We start from the raw sequence: 20,971 nt of genomic DNA on the forward strand, positions 1-20,971 counted from the left end.
TGTCCGGTTTGGCCAGTGTACATGGCATTAATTAGGGCTTGAATAAGGGCTGGGAGTGGCTGGCTCATTACAGAAGCAGCTTTGCCTCTCCTGGAATTGACACCTCCTCATCTACTGTTGGGAGTGGACTACATCCACCCTGATCGAATTGGCCCGGTCAACACTGGTTCTCCATTTGTGAGGTAACTCCCTTCTCTTCATGTGTCAGTATATTTATGTCTGCATCTGTAATTTTCACTCCATGCATCTGAAGAAGTGAGGTTTTTACCCACGAAAGTTTATGCTCAAATAAATATATAAAGTTAAGACATTTCTAAGTTTTATTGTTCTTATAAACATCCAGTATTAAAGGGCAGGAGAACTGATTGTTTGCAGATGATGGCCCTACCCTTTCCAACTCTGGCTAATAGATTTGGAGTTCTATGCAGTTCTAAGTATTTATGGATAGTTTACTGAATTACGTACTTGTGCTTTAAACTTTCAGCAGTGTAGTTTATAGATTTAAAATTAAGTATGTGTAAATCTTTTTTTGTTTTCCATTTTTTAAATATGTCATGGAATTTGCTTTCCCCCAACTTGGTCCACTGGCTCTGGAGTCATTAACTTTCTGGACAATGTGCAAGGCCCATCTTTTTACTTATGAATTTGGGGAAGGACTGCTGAATGGGGGCAATTTGTTTCATTATATTTACTGTTTTTGTCTGATGCTCATGTAATTATTATGGTGAGCTGAGCAGCTTGCTATAAAATACAAGGTATTTATTTTATATAGACAATCTTTACACGAGAGAGCCCAGAGCATAGAGTAGACTGATATTTTATAAACTCAAAATAAATGAATAAAATATAATAACATCAATAGGACTACTAAGATTTGTTGAGAAAAGCAGGATTTGGCATATTAAGGTAAAATAAATACAACATGAATTTTAAAAAGGGGGTGAGGGAAGAAAAACATTTTATAAGAAAAAACCTATCAAGTACGAATGTGCAGATTTTTAAAAGCTAACCTAGTTCACCTCACATTTACAAGGGAATTTATTTTAGTCAGATGAAAGTGGTGTTCTCAAATTTTAATACGTTGCTTTGAAAAAAAATTGTATATGCAGAATAGGTTTCATGTCCATCATTCTAGTCATATAATTAGAGTTCTGCTGTACTGTTTGTAAGGAACATTACTGCATGGAGGGGTGGAGGAGCGGGTATCACAAAACAATTATCATGGGGTTATTAAGCAAAACAGTCCATTCTTTTTTGGGCCAGGATGTTTACAGGACACATTTCAAGCTATACACCAACTCACAATGTATTTTCAAACTTCTTAGAGAAGCCACAAAAAATTAAGGCATTCCATGTAGAGCACACACACACAAACCCAGGGTGTGGAAACACAAAGAACCACAAAAAAATTCAAAATGAATCTTAGATGCAATAAATGAACAGGTTCACAGCTTTCTCCCTCTTTCAGGGCTCAAACATGGTAGTAATCAGATGTTTATTCCAGTACCAGAATGTCATCTTAAAAAGCAAAGATCTCATTACATGCAAGACCTACCCAAAAGTGACCATTTCCTCTTAATTATTCACAAACATATTCTAAAGAAAAAATTACTAGAACAGCATCCAATAATAAACGTTCAAAAATAATATGGAATCAAAACTGGAGCAAAAAGCAGGTGGATCTAACATATGCAAACAACAAAGGCATTGTTTTTCCTTTGATATAACCTGAAAAGATCTGGACATGGATACAAAACATCTATCATCTCAGAAAATGCCAACCATTTCTGATGAAGGATAATAAAAGAAACATAGTTGAGAAAAACTGGATTTATACTAGCTAAGGTTCTAGACATCACTGGTTAACAATCAATATCCTATTTATTATAGTGTCATTAAGAACTACCCCCTCCACCAAACAAGGGGTGAGGTTTTCTGTTGGACCAGCAGGAGATGGACACAGTAGAGCTCTTTTCAGGTTTTAGAGGGTGGGGGCACATAGAAAGTATGCCTTCCTGGGCACACAGGAAAAGCATGAACAAGGGTAGGTGATTGTGACCAAGGACCTCTTGATGGCAACTGGCAGAGGGAACAGGGGTGCATAAAGTTTACAGGCATCCCCTGGGTCTGGTATTTACATTCTAGTTCACCAAAGTGTGTCATGGAAGATTTCTCCTGAAAGCCTGTGTCACAGTGGTCATCAAAATTTTTGAGAAATGTATGCATGGATAATATGTAAGGAGATCATGTATATGTATATTCAGTGTGCTTATTGTCTTGTATTGTAAGACACAATACACAATGGTTAGCTAGAGAGAAATGTTTCCTTCCTCCTGGTGGAGTCTGTGGGTCACCTGTCTTATATATGTGTATGTATGTGTATTACAATACAAGACAATAAGCACATTGAATCAAAGGCTAGTAAAGAACCTCAGGGGACTTCAGAAGGAAAATTAACAGGAATAGATAAACAGCAGGGTGACAATCCTGTTTGATAAGTGAAGAAAAAAAGGACTGGTCTGATGTATCTGGGGTGCAGAAAGATGCTCTGGCATCCTTGATTCTATCCTTCATCTGGGAAGGCAAGTTGCCAGTGGGCTAATCTCATGAAAAGAATCTCAGCCATCCTGAAAAATGCTCTGAGAAAGACTTTGAGATAACTAGTACCTTATTAGACAAGAGGACATCTTGTTAGTTTAGGCTCTAAAATGTAATTTCTGGTACTACATATCACCCTGTTTCCAATGTTTCTGTTTCCTATCATTTGACTCTGTTCTTTGTTAAATAAACTTGGTCTTGTTTTTACTATACACATATCTAAGTGCTGTGTGTTAAGCAGAGATGGGGTCTAAGGTATAGCTAGTAAGCTGTACTGCACTGTTCCTTTGTGAGCAGGTGTAATAATTCTGTGAGTGTTCAGTGGATAAGGAGCTGGATAAGACAGGGTGATGCTCAGAGGACTCAGGGGTTGCAGTGTTCCTATTGCTAGCCTGCATGAGGGACAGCAGAGCCCACATGGTCTGAGAGGGGAGCACCTGTGTTGCGTGTGACTGGGACAGTCAGGGAGCTGACCCCTGGCAGATACAGACAAGGCTTCCCTAAGTTAAGGAGAGGTGGTAGCAAGGTGCCTGAGTATCCATGGGCAGTATTGCAGTGATACCTCTCAAGCTCTGATTGACCTGTTCAGGGTAGGCAGGAGCAGCTGACTGGTTCATGCAGCTCCTCCTTCTTGGGGAATAAGAGGCCTTCTCCTGAGTGTGAGCTACAAGCCAGCACACAAAGCATGCACTCACCGAAACTCACCCTGTTTTGTAGTTGTCTGGCTAGAATTCCCTGGTCCACCATGGGCCTAGCCAGATTGCCTTTTCAGGGTCAGGAAGAGGAAGGGATTTTCCCATTGTGTAAAATAGGCCAATATCCAAGAGAGTGGAAGAGGAGGTTATCTGTTTGCTTTTTAAAACTCTCCCATGCCAGCCTGAGAACCTGTTTGGTTAGTTACAATTTAAAATGGAAAATTATAAAAATGTTTCAACTAGCAGTGAGCATCCAGTGCAAGCACATCCAAGCACAGCATCCAGGAAGCCAATGGCATCTGACACAGTTGGTCTCAGGGCAGTGGGTAATTGAGTCTCACATAGACTGAGTCACCTCTATCTGCATTTCTCATCCCACACACAAATGGTCTCAAGCATCAAATTCCCAGTTACAGGCCATCCAGGGGTTAGGCACAGGATCAGCAAACTCAACTATCCCACACTGGACTCAAATAATTGCCTGATAGCTCGAGGGCAAAGGGGTAGAGTAGAGGAGACAGTTGCCATCCCACGCACTCCAGTCTGTTACTGAAATAAATAAAATTTGCAGCCTGCTACTTTTATCCCACACACCATGTATATCATCTGATGCATGGCCTGATTAATAAAAATTGAATACTGTAACCTGCACAAACAAAACAACAACACGAAAACAGAACTGTGGGATATTTAGGCTGATGTAATGTACAAGTTTTATGGATCTCAACTCTTAGCTGAAGGTTTGGAAGTTTAACCCTCAGAACACTAATAGTTTCAAGTTGCTAGTCTAGCAGCTTCTTAGGCTGACAGAGCATAATAAAATGCACAGTATGTGCCTACAGTCTCCAAGTCGCTAACATGCATCAGTGAAATAGAATATGTACAGATGGAATGGCAAAGATGTCACAATAATATAGATACAAGCATGTCATAAAAAGATTTCCCTGTTACAGTATTAAAGGATTTGGTTTTATAGTACAAGGAATAATGTGCCCCACATTGTACATAATAAGACTGTAAATTCCATCCAGGAGCTCTGGTGAAGATATCAGCCATAAGAGCAAAGCTTGAGTGCTTTGTTCATCTCACCAGAATCCATTATACCCCTAATTTATGTTCATAGGAAGTGGTACATTATTTAATACATTACAGATTTTCAGAAATAATTCTCACAGCCTGAAGTCTCTTGTCCACCTCCCACATCCCATGACACCTTCCTCAGATTCTAGTAATTGGACTAATCACGTGGGGAAAGTTAATGATCCGTAAGTCTTTGCAGGACCAAAGGAAATTAACTGACATTTTTAAGGGCTACCAATGTACAATTTTTCTTTAAATATTGAAGGTGTCATTTTTTCCTAAATTGTTATAAAATAATTTATTTGCTTAGCACAAACTCAGTGACCTTGAAGTAGATTGTCTTAAGCAAGATTTCCAGTATATCCATAGTTACATTGGTATACATATACTGTTTTTATCACATACCCTTTCTTCTTAGAAAGAACAGAGATTGCTGATCAAAACATCACTTATTTCACTAGAATGAATTTTTTTTTTAGGACATTTAAAGATCCAGATATTTGAGAAGTATCTTACCTCTTTTTCATGCATGCGAAACAGGGACTGTTCATCACGAAAAGTGCTAATTTTTCCCAAGCCTATTTTGGGTGTCATCTATTGAATGAGAAAGTTCATATTTAAAAGTTCAAAGCATTACCTTGAGGAGAATCATTCTCAAGTGAAAAATATAAAAGGCAACATACAGTCTACCTCCAAAAATCATCAAGGGAATATAACACCTACCAGAGACAGAGGTATGGGCTTCTCTCGCAAATATCTTGGATTTTCTAGCTGGAAAACAAGACATCGTACAACAGCAGCTTACTGACCACATGACATAGCTTTTCATCATTATTTCTTATAAAATAACTTTAAAAAACTATGGCCAAAGATTTACAAAAGTAGATGTAAATACAAATATACTTTGTTAGGTTCAGTGGAGTTAATCTGGCTTTCCACTGGTTAAACAGAGAGAAAAATTCAATGTAGTGTTTTTTCCAAAAAACATAATTGACTACGACTACACAAACAACGATCATACATGGAACTCACTGTAAAAAGAAAAATTCATTAAAAGTACTGTATAATTACAGCAGCCCTTTCAATCACAAACTTTAAGAACTGCATTTGAAACACTGTGCACAAACCACTTCCTCTATCAGACAGCTATATCTCACTTAATTTTCTCTAATTATGAGATTCAAACATCATATCACACAGAATGCATAACATCCAGGAAATGCTTTCAAGAATATAAATCTGTCAAATGTGGTATGAAGATTTGGAATGAAAATGTGATTGCAATACACATCTTACAACATTAAGTCCTTTATTTTTAGAGAAGATTAAACTGATCTATCAGGCATGGCAAATACGAAATATATCAAGAGTGCTTGCCACTTTTTTGAATTTATAAATGAAAGAAGGAGACTTAATCTCTCTGTAATTTCAATCTGACACAGTATTCTTCATTTCCTGTCCTAAAGTATTATGTTGTATTCTTATGTGCTGCTGAAGAGTTGTCATATATCACCCCAGAGGTGGCTATAGTTCAAAGATGCACAATGTGAGCATACTTTACACACACAGTAATGTTTTTAAACTTTCTAGGTTCCATTTGGATGAAAAGTGCTATATACATTCAAGATCATCACTATAGCCAAGCCAATAGTTTAAAACATTTAAGCTTTTTTCTAAATAACCCATCACTATTTACCTTGCAGGAATTTATTATAGCAGACCAACCAGACCTTCTTTTAAACAAAAAGTTACCTGTATTATTTAATGTGCATCACTGTATTTCGGAAAGAAAAATCAAAGTTCAACTTTTTACAATGACCACATTCACTTACTAAAATGAGGACATTATTTCCTTGCTATTCATTTTCATCATAAAAACAGTGATTGTACATTTAAATAAGTGCAGTAAGGGCTTTCCAAAAATATTCCAGCATAATGGAATTGAAGGGACATCATCATCTTAAAAATTACCAAGGAAGTTACCGATTCACATTGGGTTGACAGCAGATATGAACAGACAAAGGTGAACAAAAGAGACCATCGTATCCTTGGTGTAAGGAAAGGAGATAAAATGAAATTAGTGTGGTAGAGAAAGTGAGAGGAAACAAGGGAGAAAGAAAAGGAAAGCAGGAGTAGACTGAAGGATGAGGAGAAAAGAAAAAAGAGCAAGCACAGAAGTTAAAAAAAATAGGCACCTAACAGAAGGAGCAGGAGAGGGAGAGACAAAAGCTGCAGCTCCATAATTCTCTACTAATGTCTTGTCCCTACCCATAACCTCACCCTGCCAAATCCTTCCCACCAGCATGGATCTACGATTGAGCAGAGAGCCCTCCATAGATTCAAAGGGAGAAGGCACTCTTTGGCCCCCTAGCTACTTTCTGGGGGCTGAACCTACCTACTCTAAGCCTCAATTAACCTCAAGGAAAGTTATGTGGAAACTAGGAATGCAGGATCCGGCTTCAAGGGTGTAAATGCTTTTTAAACGTCCCACACTTTGCACATAAATTGTAAACAATTTTTCTTAGCTTTTTAAAGATAAAAGTTGTTAAAGATTTACAGCCAATTGACATAATTTATTTGGGCATGGAACGCAATAATTTTCAGCCTTGCTTAATTTCAGCACCACTTTGAATAAGTAAGGTATATGCTAGTTGTTTATAAAAGGGGGGGGGAGGGAAATGTGGCTCTAATACGTTCTATGGCTTAAGTCTTAACATTTTCTGATTTTGTAACAGCAGCCAGATGTGCTTTGAAGTTAAATGTTCCCATTTTGTTACTTGCTGTGGATTATATCCACTTAAAATGATCTGTAAACATTTAATGTTTCAACATTCATTCCTTTCATGCTAGTCTTCTGCAAAACTTCTTGTTCTCAAAATTATACCACATTAAAGGAGGAATATCACAGTGAAGAGTGGAGGAAAAACTTGTATTTGTGAGAAACATTCAGATTTAAAAATAATAAGTCAAAGGTCAAAGACAAATCAAAATACATATGTATGATGCAGAGGGTTTACCGTGTGTCAAATAGTAAATCACATGACAAAGTTTTTTGGGTATGAAGCAAGTAAAATACATCTTTATTTGACATACAGTTGAACTCTCATTTGCAAATACCCTTAGTACAAATTGAATTTTCAGACATTTTTTGTAGAAAAGGTTTTGGATCTCTTCTATTCTGTCCATTAGTCAGTCAAACAATTATACAGGCAACATATCATGTTTCGTTTTGTGAAGGTTGGTATTGTCACTTTAAAACACTTGAGCCCTCATAAGCCAACAGTTCGATGGTGGGAAAGCTAAGGGGGCACCCGTTTAAAAAACACTCAGAACAAAGGGGGCGGGGGGTGGAAATTATGGAAACTATCCCCTTTTTCAAAATTAGTAGAGCTGCGGGGCACAGCAGAAAGTCAGCACCTCAGCAAGAAAGAGCAATTCAGTCAAACACTTTCAGCTCTATTTCCGCCAATACCTATCATTTAAAGCAACCGATACATGCTACGGTGAAAACGTCAACACACTTGATTAAAAAGGTTATTTTCTGTTTGATCAGCTGATAAAGATAATCCACTTTACCTCCTTGTGCGCTATCACTCTACAGTCCATGACCTTAAGAAAGATATGGTCTGTATTTCATTGGGTATTAAAATTACTTTTTATACTTCTATAAACAAAAGACACGTTAAATCTGGTAAAAGCTTTCCATGGCATGTTTCATCCATTTACTAAAACGTGTTTCTACACCTCTTAATATATTAGTGACATTACTACCTATGGTCCTGAACCAAACCCACTTAACATTAAAAAAAAAACAGGGGGCTTCCATTCACTGATTCCACTGAATCAGGCCCCAATTACCTTATACAAACCAACATTCTCATTACCAAATATTGTTCTAAACTGGACACTGTTGTCAAAAGGTCAATATAGAGAGACGCTGTATCAGCTACACTGTGAAACCTTACTCATCCTTTTTAAGTCATCAATATGACAAAGCACAGAGAACCACAGCTGCAAATAAACCCTACATAAAACCAGATGACGCTGTTCAGTGTTTTTGCTAAATATTTGTATACCAACATGTACATAAATAGTGACATTTATTTTTATTTTTTACTTCCTATTGCAAGATACTGTTGTATAAAAAACACCAAAGTACGTATTTAATTTGGGTTTTGCTCTGGAATTTTTATTTAATGCCTGAAATATTATCCCACCCTAGCTCGGTCACGCAGGACAGTAAGATGAAGTAAACACACGTGCGTATACATATACTACATTACCGCAAGCATGTGCATCCAGTAGTCCTCCACTTCCCACTACCTCAAGCAGGTGAGTAGGAAAGGGAAAGACAGTGGATGGAACCAAGGCTCCATCTCTGTAATGCATTAGCCAACAGAGTGGAGCTGGCATGATGGAAGAACTAAACTGCACTAAGGAGATTTCCCCCAAAAGCAAAGAGGAAGCGGGAAAGGAAATTGTGATTTTGAATATTGGCTCCTTCCACAGGGCTTCTCCTGGGTACGCACAGCCGCACACCATTCCTTATACTTAGTTTAGCATAAGGCTCAATCTAACCCTAAATATATAAAATTATAACCAGGGTCCCTATTCCTCTTAAAAAGCAAATATCACAGAAATGGCTACATATCAGGACTCAATCTTCCCACTCCTCCCTTGCATCATATTTTGTTTTTTGGAAGCTACTTATTAAGCAATACTTTGAAAACTAAAATAATACAGGATTTATTGCAGTTCAATACTAGAGTTGAAAGGCATCTTTTTAGATTTAGGAAAAAACATTTGGAACAGCAAGCTTGCCACACATTTCCCTGTAAGCCTCTTCAAAGAGAAAAACATGTTTGGTTTTCAAAACAAAGATGGAAAAACACACATGAAAGAGTTAAGAACACTTAAGATTTTGAAATGGTAAACAGCTAAACTGAACCTTGACCGGAGTACTTACTTTAATCTAACAAACCCAGTCAGCCAGCATGTTTGCTACAGAAACAAATGCTGAATAGTTTCAGGAAATTTAAGTATGGATATTCTTATCTAACATTGTGATTTGTAGTGAAGTACACTTTAAATTGCTGCTGGACTTGAAAACGGTTTGTCAGCATGAAAGTTGAATTTATTTTTTGAAGTCACACCACCACTTGTAGTTCACTGTGGGAAAGTGTTTACAGTGGTGCTGCCCTCCAACACCACAATATATATAGTAGGTATGTTTACAATAAGCAACAGAGAGAAACTACGAAAACCAAAAGAAAAACAAAAGAAAGGACATGGCTTGTATAGAAATGTTGAGTTTAACTGGAACAGAGAGACAAGAAGGAAGATCTGAGCCAAGTACCCAAGAAACTTCAGATATACATTGCACTATTGCTGAAACCACCCAAGAATTCACCATAATTTTATCTACTTTAAACCTGTAGGACAGCTATATTCCTTCTGGACAAAGATAGATAGATCTTTGATGCATAGATCTTCTTTGGCAGCCAGTCATTCCTGCCCCTCTATCACAGCCAGAAGAGCCTCTAGAGAAAGAGATACACAGTGCCCTTGCCCCCAAACTCCCAGGACTAAGCGCATTCAGCCCAAATTACCCCTTCTACAAGAGGGTGCAAGTGCAATGGACTTGAACGGAAATTGTGTCCACATTCGGCAGGGCTGACTTTGATCCACTGTTTCTACAGTCCTGCCCAGATGGAAAGCAAGAGATTATGGATCAGGTTTTACATAAGACTGGTTAGACTAAAGGTCCATCTAGCCCAGTATCCTGTCTTCCGACAGTGGCCAATGCCAGATACTCCAGAAGGAAGGAACAGAACAGGTAATAATAAAGTGATCCATCCCCTGTCGCCTATTCCCAGCTTCTGGCAAACAGAGGCTAGGGACACAATCCCTGCCCATACTGGCTAATGATAGACCTTTAGATTTTCAAAATTGATTTTGAGTGCCCAATTTCATACACCTTAAAGGGGCATAATTTTCAGAAAATGCAGAGCTCCCACTTCTGAAAATAAGGACACTTTCAGACTTCTCTATTTGGGCACTCAAAACCTGGGACAACCAAAACCACTACATATTTTGGAAAATCTCGGCCCAGATCTTTGAAAATATGAAGAAATATAAAATGTATTCAAGTAAAGAAATTATTAAACATTCATCCAGCTATTACAGAATTTAATGGATGGTTCTCCTATCAGAGGACTTCATTTTACTGATCAGACTAGGCACTTTATAATGTGGGTTTACACATGCTGTAAAGCAGCAAGAACATTTCATTTTAGATGTGTTTCCTGAAAGATGCAATGCACTAACATTTTAGCATAAATTTCAAAAGAAAATTATGTTAATCACTTAATTATAAGACCTATTGTACTCTATATACATAGTATAATAATTATATTTATAATTATTTCAAATATAAAACAATTACACTAGTCCTCTACACCAAATGCTGCCCCACCAAGAACACCGGTTTAATTATGAGCTCTATAAGCATTGTAGAGAAACACATTTATCCACAGGAAAAATGAAAAGCCTCACATCGCTTTCCAGCTAATTACTTTGAGGAACCTAGGAAACAGTCTTGCTGGACTCACAAACAATTTATGTTTAGTTTCTTCAAGAAGAAAAAAAATTAAGCAGTGAATCCTAAGTCATTTTTCTATCCCTTTCTTCCACCGTCCAACCTAAGAAAATTTAATGTAAATCACTGACCAAAGAATTTCTTAGGCAGGAGTCCTTTTTAATTCTTTATCACAAGAGAGTCTTCCACATGAGAAATTCTTTGGGATAAGACTTAAAATCAAGGTCCTGAGCTCTTTTTATTAAACATCCCACGGCATAGCACTTTTGATAAAAGTTGGGAGTTAATCCATTTTTAGTTGGATAAATTCCAATGCCAAAAAAAAAAAAAAATCAAATCATACCTTGCCTCACTAAAATTCTCTTCCAATTTCAATTGGATACAATATTTGTGTGCATTTCCTTTCCTGAACTATTGTGTTGTATTTCCATCACACATTACAGAGCCACCATAGCATACTTTAGAATTGGCACCACTCAGTGGTAGATGAAATGCTATCTCAGGGATATGATAAAGCCTATTTCAGTGTTTACAAATTGCCTTGCAGGCTCTGGATGAAAGACGTTACAAAAGTATCCACTTGTTAATATTAGTTCAGTTCTACTGTATAAATATTATTTCTCACATTGATGTTTTATTCTCCATATAGATTCTCTCACACAGGAATTCTTTTCACTCTAGAAAGTTAACCAACAACTTTGCTTACATCAGAGAAAAGCAATAACATTTTTTCCAAAGGTAATATAAACAGTTACTTTATATAGCAAACTTCTTTTCCTTTAAATTAAATGTATTTTACTCTCAATCAAATAAGCAATTTTTCTAAAACAAAACTAAAAACAAGGTCTGATCATTCACAATTTATATTAAAAATTGAGAAAGAATATCTACGGTCTTTAGGCTGCTGTATACTTTAGACTTAAAACAATATTTTTAACAGATTCTAAAATAAGTTACAAATGACAAAACGAGTTCAAAGTAGCTGCAACATAATTGGAGATTTGAACTCAACTAATCTTACAGAAGGAAAACTTTTTTTCCTTCAAAACAGCAATACAGTAGATTTTTTTTGTCTGCATTACTAATTCAACTTCAAGGCAGCAAAACTTAATCAAGGACAGTCCCATATCAATTTAGATAAAACTCAACAAAGGCTCAGAAAGAGACTATTATAATGTATTTAAAAGTCATTTTATATTAGTGTTCCATTTATGAAAGGCAAAATTTATCAAGATCAAAAGCCTACTTTTCAAATGTGTCCAAACATGACTAGAATCTAAAGAGCTAAAATAATATGTTTGATAGGGATATTTAAGTATGCTCTAAGACAAATGGGGCAATAGCGTTACTAGCAAGAAGCAGCAAAATGGTTAAGCTAAGCAATGTGACACTTTTTGATACAATAGACGTTTAAATATTTTTCTTGTAGAGGAAGACATTGTTGATATCATAAATATACTTTGAAGCTTTCATATCATAACACTTGTTAAGCATTAACCTCTCCATTTGGTTCAGAAATCATAAACACTGACTTCCCTAAACAAAGCATTTCATGATAGTTCTGATAAGAAGCAATATTCTGCAATAAAAACACATAACCACATGTTAAAAAATAAAAGTAGAGTCAATCAGGCCCAGGAATCAAAAACATACAAGTCAATATTTGGAAGCAGTGTTAAATTTCAGATCTGACTTTTTAAATGTACAATTGCAAACACAATCTAAATTCCATATTCTTCCCTCATAACTAGACACAACAACAAATAAAATGGCAAATCTGCTAAAACTGTACAAACAGTCAAACTCTAGATAAGAATTCAGACTACCAGTTTAGACATAACAGCCAGAAACAACTAGTTACAGGCACTTAGCAGCTCAGCATCAGGCCTTTATTTATTGCTCCTATATTTATACATACTGAGAACTTATATGTTGATAAGATAGAGATGAGGATACTTTCCTTATCCTGTCAATAATTCCTCGTTGGGAAAATCAACCCTCAGGCCCATTGGAAATGGACTCTCAGGAAACAGCTGCAACATATAGGACCATGTTCCTTCTCTGAAGCAATCCTCACACCACAGTGATCCATTTCTTTACAGTCTCAAGATTATTGCAAGATGCGCAACCTGGCGGTACTTTCAAAAATGGGTAGAATGCAAGCAACTTGGACATTTAATGGGGAAAGCTGTTAGACAGGCCACACCAGCACTTATTTTGCGCTCCATTCCTGCTTCCTATTCACTTTCTTGTGCAGTCTAAGGTGTTTGTTATGTTCTGCAAAACCATAAATGGTCTGGGTTCCAGTTACTTAAGGGATAACCTCTGTGTGTGTGTGTGTGCGCGTGTCCTGAAATGGGAATTATTTTCTGGGTCACTCTCTTTGTCAGCTCATTAAGTTAAACTCTTTGTGGAAGGCAGCAGGGTGCTTCTAACACCTCTGGAACCTATTCCTTCAAGTGGTCTGGCAGAGCCAAAGTGTAGTTAGATTCAGGGCACAGTGTAACATTTTGCTTGTTGGTGCCTAGATGGCACAGAGATGGCAGCAGTGGAAATAGGAATCATTTCATTTCAACCCTCCCAAGAACTGAGCATGCTACTCTTGGAGGTCTCCTAGCCTGTGGATCAGAGAACATGCTCAGGAGCAGAACTCTGATTGCTCAGTATAATGCCACTAAACAAGCATGCTGGCCCTGGGTAGTAGCGTTTATACAAACACAGATGACTGGTAGTTACTCATTTGTAAATTGACCTGATAAAGGAAGAGTAATATTCAAACTTCTCTAAAAGAAATATCGAGCATAGGGAAATGAATTTCATAAAGCATTTGAAAGTATTTTCTATCAAGGTAATTTAAGGTGAAGGAGGATTTAGAATAGAAAATACACTATGTACACTAAAGCAAAAGTTTTGGAAAGCTTCCAGTAGTCTCACTCTTCTTCTCAAGCTACAGTTGCAAGCCAAAACACATTGCCAGCTCTGGCAAGCCAATGATTTCTTGCTTTTCTCCCACCAGACATTTAAGAATACAAACTGGTGTCCATTATGCTTCCTGACTGCCACCTCATGAAAGTCATTTAAATCTGTTTTGGTACTGAAGTGCCATAAAGCACTCTTGACTTGTGGATCTATCTTAAAGAGAGACATTCAGAGAAAGATTATTTCAGAGGACATATAAATTTAAGCGCATTGAATATTGTAATATTTATTTATTTAGGCCCTACTTAAAAACCCCATAAGAATGAGAAAAAGCAAAGGCAGGCCGTTATCCACCTGTAACTTCTCAAATGTTTTACAGAGGAGTATTATACTTTTGAGTAAAGAAAATGTATACAATCTTTCAAGAGCCAACCGAAGGGAAAGGTTAGATTTCATGAATAAACAGAATAAGACTTGGATTGTACATAAGGCCTCATACTCAGGGTATCCTTAAAACATGTAATAAAAGAATGTCAGGGTACCAATAGTGCAATGGCTGTGTGGTCAAATTCCTCAACTTGTGACTACCACTCAATAGTTCTTTATTATCTGTATTTTTCTTTAAATAGAAATGGAGTATATTAGCCAGTTACGTCTTTGAAATCTCTTATTTCACGTACAGAACCATAAGAGCTCAAAAGAAGGAACCTGCCTCATTCAAAAGATGACATTTCCAGTACTGCAGCATCTTCTGCACTGACCCGCATGCCATGACTGCATAAGAACAAATATGCTAATCTATTTGTGGAGAAATTAAATATGTTCTCATATATTAGAGTTAGAGAATGAGATGGTCTGTGCATCATTATGTTGTTGTGTTTTTGTTTGTTTGTTCACTCTTCTTCTTATGTTGCCATGGTTAGAAATGTTAGAAAGCCTGTATGAAACCATATGAAATAAGAAGTCTTTTAAATATCTTTTCGGAAACATGTATTATAATATTTAGCACTTCTACATACTTTATATTTTAAAAGCATTTTACGAATATCAAATAATCCTCACAACAGCCCTGAACGGTAAATGTATTTAAATGTAAGTTGTATATATAATGTCTGCCACTATTACTTCCTTTTGATAAGTCCTAGAACAGTGGTCCCCAACCTTTCTTGTGGGAATAGTCTGTTGCAGAAGACAAAAAACTGCGGTAGACACCCTGCCGCTGAAATGCCATCATCCGAGAAGCGGCAAGGTGTCTGCCGAGAAGCGGCAGCGGCAAGAAGTGTCGCCGCCAAAATGCTGCCGGGAAACAGCAAAGCTTCTCGGTGGCATTTCAGCGGCGGGGTGTCCTGCAGGTGCACAAAAATGCCCCGGCAGCCACCATGGCACACATGGGCGCCACCGCGTCGTGGGCGCCGCGTTGGGGACCCCTGTCCTAAACCAATAATCCTCCCTTTTACACTCAGAATTCCCAGAAATTCCTTTGCTTTGGTATCAATCTTATTGTCAGTGTTATAACTGAATCTGCAATTAGAAATTAGTTAGCATATCAAATTAAACAAACTTTCCAGGAAATCTTCTGTCTTTAGCACTGTCCAGTCCTTCAGTTAATACGAATTTCCTCCTCCCCACCACAAAGAAAAGATTATTAAATTATATTCCTACAGGTTTACGTGGAGGGAATATTTAGTTTTGAATTTACAGTGGTGCCGAGAGGTTAAAAAAATGTATTAAAACTACATTCTGCCCCTAGTTAGTATCAGAAAGTATGATTATAACTAGGGCTGTCAAGCGCTTTAAAAAATTAATTGCAATTAATCACACTGTTAAAATATAATGGAATACTATTTATTTAAATATTTTTGGATGTTTTCTACATTTCAAATATATTGATTTCAATTACAACACAGAATACAAAGTGCTCACTTAATATTTATTTTTGATTACAAGTATTTGCACTGTAAAAAAAACTACAAGTATTGTAGTGCAAGCTCTTTATCATGAAAGTTTAACTTACAAATGTGGAATTATGTACAAAATAAACCGCTTTCAAAAATAAAACAATGTAAAATTTTAGAGCCTGAAAGTCCACTCAGACCTACTTCTTGTTCAGACAATCGCTCAGACAAACAAGTTTGTTTACATTTGCAGGATATAATGCTGCCCACTTCTTATTTACTATGTCACCTGAAAGTGAGAACAGGTGCTCTCATGGCACGGTCGTAGCCGGCGTCGCAAGGTATATACGTGCCAAATGTGCTAAAGATTCAGATGTCCCTTCATGCTTCAACCACCATTCCAGGGCACATGCATCCATGCTGATGATGAGTTCTACTCGATAACAATCCAAAGCAGTGTGGACCGACGCATGTTCATTTTCATTATCTGAGTCAGATGCCAATAGCAGAAGGTTGATTTTCTTTTTTGGTGGTTCGGGTTCTGTAGTTTCCGCATCAGAGTGTCGTTCTTTTAAGATTTCTGAAAGCATGCTCCACATCCCATCCCAACCAGATTTTGAAAGGCACTTGAGATTCTTAAATCTTGGGTTGAGTGCTGATTTCTTTAGAAATCTCACATTGGTACCTTCTTTGTGTTTTGTCAAATCTGCAGTGAAAGTGTTCTTAAAATGAATCATGTGTGCTGGGTCATCATCCAAGACTGCTATAACATGCAATATATGGCAGAACGCAGGTAAAACAGAGCACGGGATATACAATTCTCCCCCAAGGAGTTCAGTCACAAATTTAATTAACGCATTATTTTTTTTAACGAGTGTTATCAGCATGGAAATATGCAGTCTGGAATGGTGGCTGAAGCATAAAGGGCCAAACGAATGTTTAGCATATCTGGCACATAAATACCTTGCAATGCCGGCTACAATAGTAGGAGCGTTGCCAGCAGATCAAGGGAAGTGATTATTTCCCTCTATTCGGCACTGGTAAGGCCGCATCTGGAGTACTGCATCCAGTTTTGGGCTCCCCACTACAGAAAGCATATGGACAAAATGGAGAGAGTCCAGCAGAGGGCAACGAAAATTATTAGGGGGCTGGGACACATGACTTATGAGGGGAGGCTGAGCAAACTGGGCTTATTTAGTACTCTTCTGCAGAAGAGAAGAGTAAGGGGAGATTTTATAGCAGCCTTCAACTACCTGAAGGGGGGTTCCAAAGAGGATGGAGTTAGGCTGTTCTCAATGATGGCAGATGACAGAACAAGGAGCAATGGTCTCAAGTTGCAGTGGGGAAGGTCTAGGTTGGATATTAGGAAAAACTATTTCACTAGAAGGGTGGTGGAGCACTGGAACGTGTTACCTAGGGAATTGGTGGAATTTCCAACTTTAGAGGTTTTAAAGGGCCGGCTTGACAAAGCCCTGCCTAGGATGATTTGGCTGGGGTTGGTCCTGCTTTGAGCAAGGGGTTGGACTAGATGACCTCCTGAGGTCTCTTCCAACCCTAATCTTCTATGATTCTAAGAGTTCAGCATTATCTCTTTGTAGGCTCTGAAGTTTTACATTGTTTTGTTTTTGTACACTTTTTTAGTTCAATTACAACACAGAATACAATATATATGAAAATGTAGAAAAAATCCAAAATATTTAATAAATTTCAATTGGTATTCTATTGTTTAACAGTGCGGTTAAAATTGCGATTAATCATGATTAATTTTTTTGAGTTAATCACGTGTTAACTGCGATTGACAGCCCTAATTATAACTTGTTAAACATCCAGAGACTGAAGTTCCCCAACTATTGGCTTAAAGGTGTATGTTATCTCATCTAATCTATCTAGATATTCATACAATGAACTTCTCAATAGTCTTCAAATGCCTGTTAATTTCTTGTTATTGTTCCCTGCAAGGAATTTCTTGTATAGCATCAACTACTACTGAAAAGGCTGTCTGGAAGTTTAGTATTCAGGTAATTGCATGGTGTGTAATTTGGAATCTTTTAAAAATGTATTTTTCAGAGAAGTCTTAAAATGGTAGAAATTGATCTTTTATCGCTGTATAAAAGTTGAGTTGCTCTCAGGGCCATGAAAGTGCATTTAGGATCCTTTCGTTGATATCCCTTTTAGATTTGGAACAAGCAGACAGCTAGTGAACTGGCTCAAGGTCAAGTTTTTCCTCTTCTAGGAAGAAGAAAAGCAAGTGTGCAATTTGAATTTAGAATGTCAACAGGCACCAAAGCATGAGAGATAATACTGTGAAAAAGAAGCAAAAAAACAGAAGTTCTCTGTTATCAGTTACATTTTTACTGAAGAGAACTATACACCATGAATGCAAAACACTGGCCAAGATTTTTAAACACGGTTATGTCCATCCGTGCTGGACACAGCATAAGAAAAATAAGCAGCATTCAGACATTTGACCAAATGGAAGATAGACTAGAAAAATGTTATCTGAACTCAAATAAACAATATTTTAAACAAAGAGTTCAGGTTGAAAGTGTGTTACAGCTGAACCCTTAAAGGGGCCTTATTTTCAGAGGGTGGTGCTTGGTACTTTATGAAAATCAGGCCCCTTTAAGGTGTTGCGGCAAAATACCTTGTTCTCCTCAATAGGCTCAGTTCTTTTTAGCCTTGGAGACTCAGGTTTGGGGCAAGGCGAATCCTTATAGGTGGCACAGGGTCCTGCTACTCCTCTCCTCAATCAGTCCCTTGTGCTTGTTTTCCTTCTCTTCTGAGGAGCAAGTGCAGCCTCCCTACTGAGAAGTTTTGGTGTCTTGCTGCAAACAGCCTACTGGCAGCTTCCCTGCTCCTCTCACTCCCTCACCCTCCTCCTCCTCCTTCTAGCCAGCAGAGGGTTTAAAAAGGTCCCAAGTAGTTGGAGTCAGCTGAACCTAATTGGTTCCCTAGCAACCCCTTTTCCAGCTGAACCTTATTGCCCCCTGGTTATCTCTCCTCAGTGGGTAGGGAGGGGCCTTTTAACCCTCTGGGACTAAATACTACCCCCCTTTTGTAGCTGTTTGTCCTGGGTTTACCACAGTGTCTCAAGTTGGGCAGCCAAGAACAGACACCAAAAATCACCAGTCACTTCTGAACATCTTGGCCATAATTTTTTTACATGAGTAATGATCTGATGTTATAGTAATATTGGAAATGGATCTCTTAATAGGAAGCATATTGCCTGTGCCTCTGCCAGTCACTTGCAGTTCAGTGTTCGCTCTCCCCTGTTCCCCTTTTATGCCCTTTTTCTATTCCCTAGCCCTCTATGCACTTCTTCATCCCATCTCCATACATCCAACAGTCTCCCACTCCCTCCTCCATCACTTACCCAGTCATTCCCACACCTCTTGCTCAGCCTAGCCTGCTGTAGCAAAGCCTGGAGTTAGTGAAAGGTCCATTTTATATTAGCAACTTTTGAATTTTTATACTTTTTTTTAAATATTGCACTGTACACACCCAAACAGCTCTTATATCTTCGTTGTTCCTGAAATAATCCCAAACTCCTCAAAAAAAAAAATTAGAATTGCAAATGGCACCCTGAGCAAGGCCAAACACATTTATAGCAGTTTTGAAGATACGAGTAAAAAAATATTAGAAAACTTTTTGAAAACTGAATGACAGAAAAATTCTTCAAACATTGTAACTATAACATTCCTTTCCCAATTTCTTCCAAACTCTCTAGGAAAACTCTACTCTGGGATGAGATAACACATAGGAAATTTCAGGGGGATGGACTTCTCTTTTGGTAAAGTCATGGGTTTATATGAAGAAGCTTCAGTATTAAGTGTGGAGTGCCCATCACCACTACAGAACACTGAACCCAATCCTCAAATCCTTACTCAGACAAAACCTATACACTAATTATACTTCTGTCCAATAAGTACCCAAACAATCTTCTGAGAATCTGTCTCCACAGAAATAAATACAAAGTGGAAAAACTGACAAAAAAAGGAAAGGGTGGGGGGGGGGGGAACTCAAGTGGATGAAAACTGGATGATTCCAGGTCCACTAGACTAGATCCATAATCCTAATCAAATTGGAGAAGGGTTAGACAAAATATCATGGGAGAATATTGCTATAAAGAGTAGGGACTTTATCAAATCCCTGCTGTTCAGGGATGAGTGATGAGATAGTGAGGAGTGTAACTGAAGGAATGAAGAGAAAAAAACCTCAATATGGTAGCTATCTTAAATCAAAGTGGAATCTAAACGTGTTCAAGTCTAGAAAACTTGAATTCATTGCTAAAGATTAACAGAAAAAGATCAAACCTGACGTGCTAAATCTGTATGCACACATAAATGTACAAAAAAATACAGAATATTTTAAATACAATATTGAATTGATTTTAACAAACAACTCCTTACATCCTATTTATAAGAAATACATTAATTGTCTAATTGTATTTGCCTCATGTATATTGTAATGCCAAAAATATACAGCACGTTAAAAAACTATTAAAAATATGTCTGTGTCCTAAGGAGAGATGACAGACTGAAAATATACTGGCTGGAATATTTTAAAGTGTTAATGTCCTATCTAAATGTTTTAAGCCCAATTAAAGTCCTCCTAATGGTAAAAGTGGAAATAAAGAACAGAGAGCCCTATCATCTATTACTGCCAACATCCAATAAATACATATGCTGAGGTGGTCTGTGGAACTTGGTGGAGAGAGATCTCCATCTGGCCTCATTTTCAGAATGAGGTATTCTCTTTCACAGATTTCATTTATGTGATGAAAGATGATTTATCTCACAAGCTAAAGTAACATCTGTCATCATTCAATGTTGTAACAAAGTACAGTATTTACAAATATGGTAGGAAGCCACGACTGAACAGGAATATCGGCCTCAATACAGGCTGCAGGCTGCTTTACAAGGTATTTACGCAAATCACTAGATTTACATCAAGGTAGAGGAGCTGAGCCTATGCCAGCTTCCCTTAAAAAAAAAATCTACAGAGAGGTGTTTTTTAACAGTTTCTTCTCTAAATGACATTTATTCGTGATTTATCATTCAAAGTGTCATGATTGCTTCCAAGTTGTTTCCATCTCTAAAAGGACTGGCCAAGTTATTGTTTACTATTTCAAAAACTGAGACTAAATTACCAGATAGCTTTCATTTGAAGCCAATAAATAAATAAAT

General features: G+C 37.5%; 1 protein-coding gene across 7 annotated transcripts in view; it reads right to left on the bottom strand.

Moving 5' to 3' along the window:
* The window catches only part of CEP112 (centrosomal protein 112), a 361,941-nt gene that overhangs the window by 315,505 nt on the left and 25,465 nt on the right, over positions 1 to 20,971 (bottom strand). For 6 of the 7 annotated variants that reach the window (XR_007352397.2, XM_048817467.2, XM_048817463.2 and 3 more), the window contains 2 exons: positions 5,097 to 5,144; positions 4,890 to 4,967 (listed from right to left, as the gene is read on the bottom strand). The exons of the other annotated variant lie outside the window; for it this stretch is intronic. Coding sequence is in view for 5 of the 6 variants with exons in the window: in XM_048817467.2 (XP_048673424.2) it covers positions 4,890 to 4,967; positions 5,097 to 5,144 (126 nt within the window). In the remaining variant the exon portion in view is untranslated. The remainder of the gene's footprint in view (positions 1 to 4,889; positions 4,968 to 5,096; positions 5,145 to 20,971) is intronic. 7 annotated transcript variants of the gene reach the window in all.

Source organism: Caretta caretta, chromosome 14 (genome assembly GCF_965140235.1).
Source record: "Caretta caretta isolate rCarCar2 chromosome 14, rCarCar1.hap1, whole genome shotgun sequence".
In the NCBI taxonomy this organism is placed as follows: domain Eukaryota; kingdom Metazoa; phylum Chordata; order Testudines; family Cheloniidae; genus Caretta; species Caretta caretta.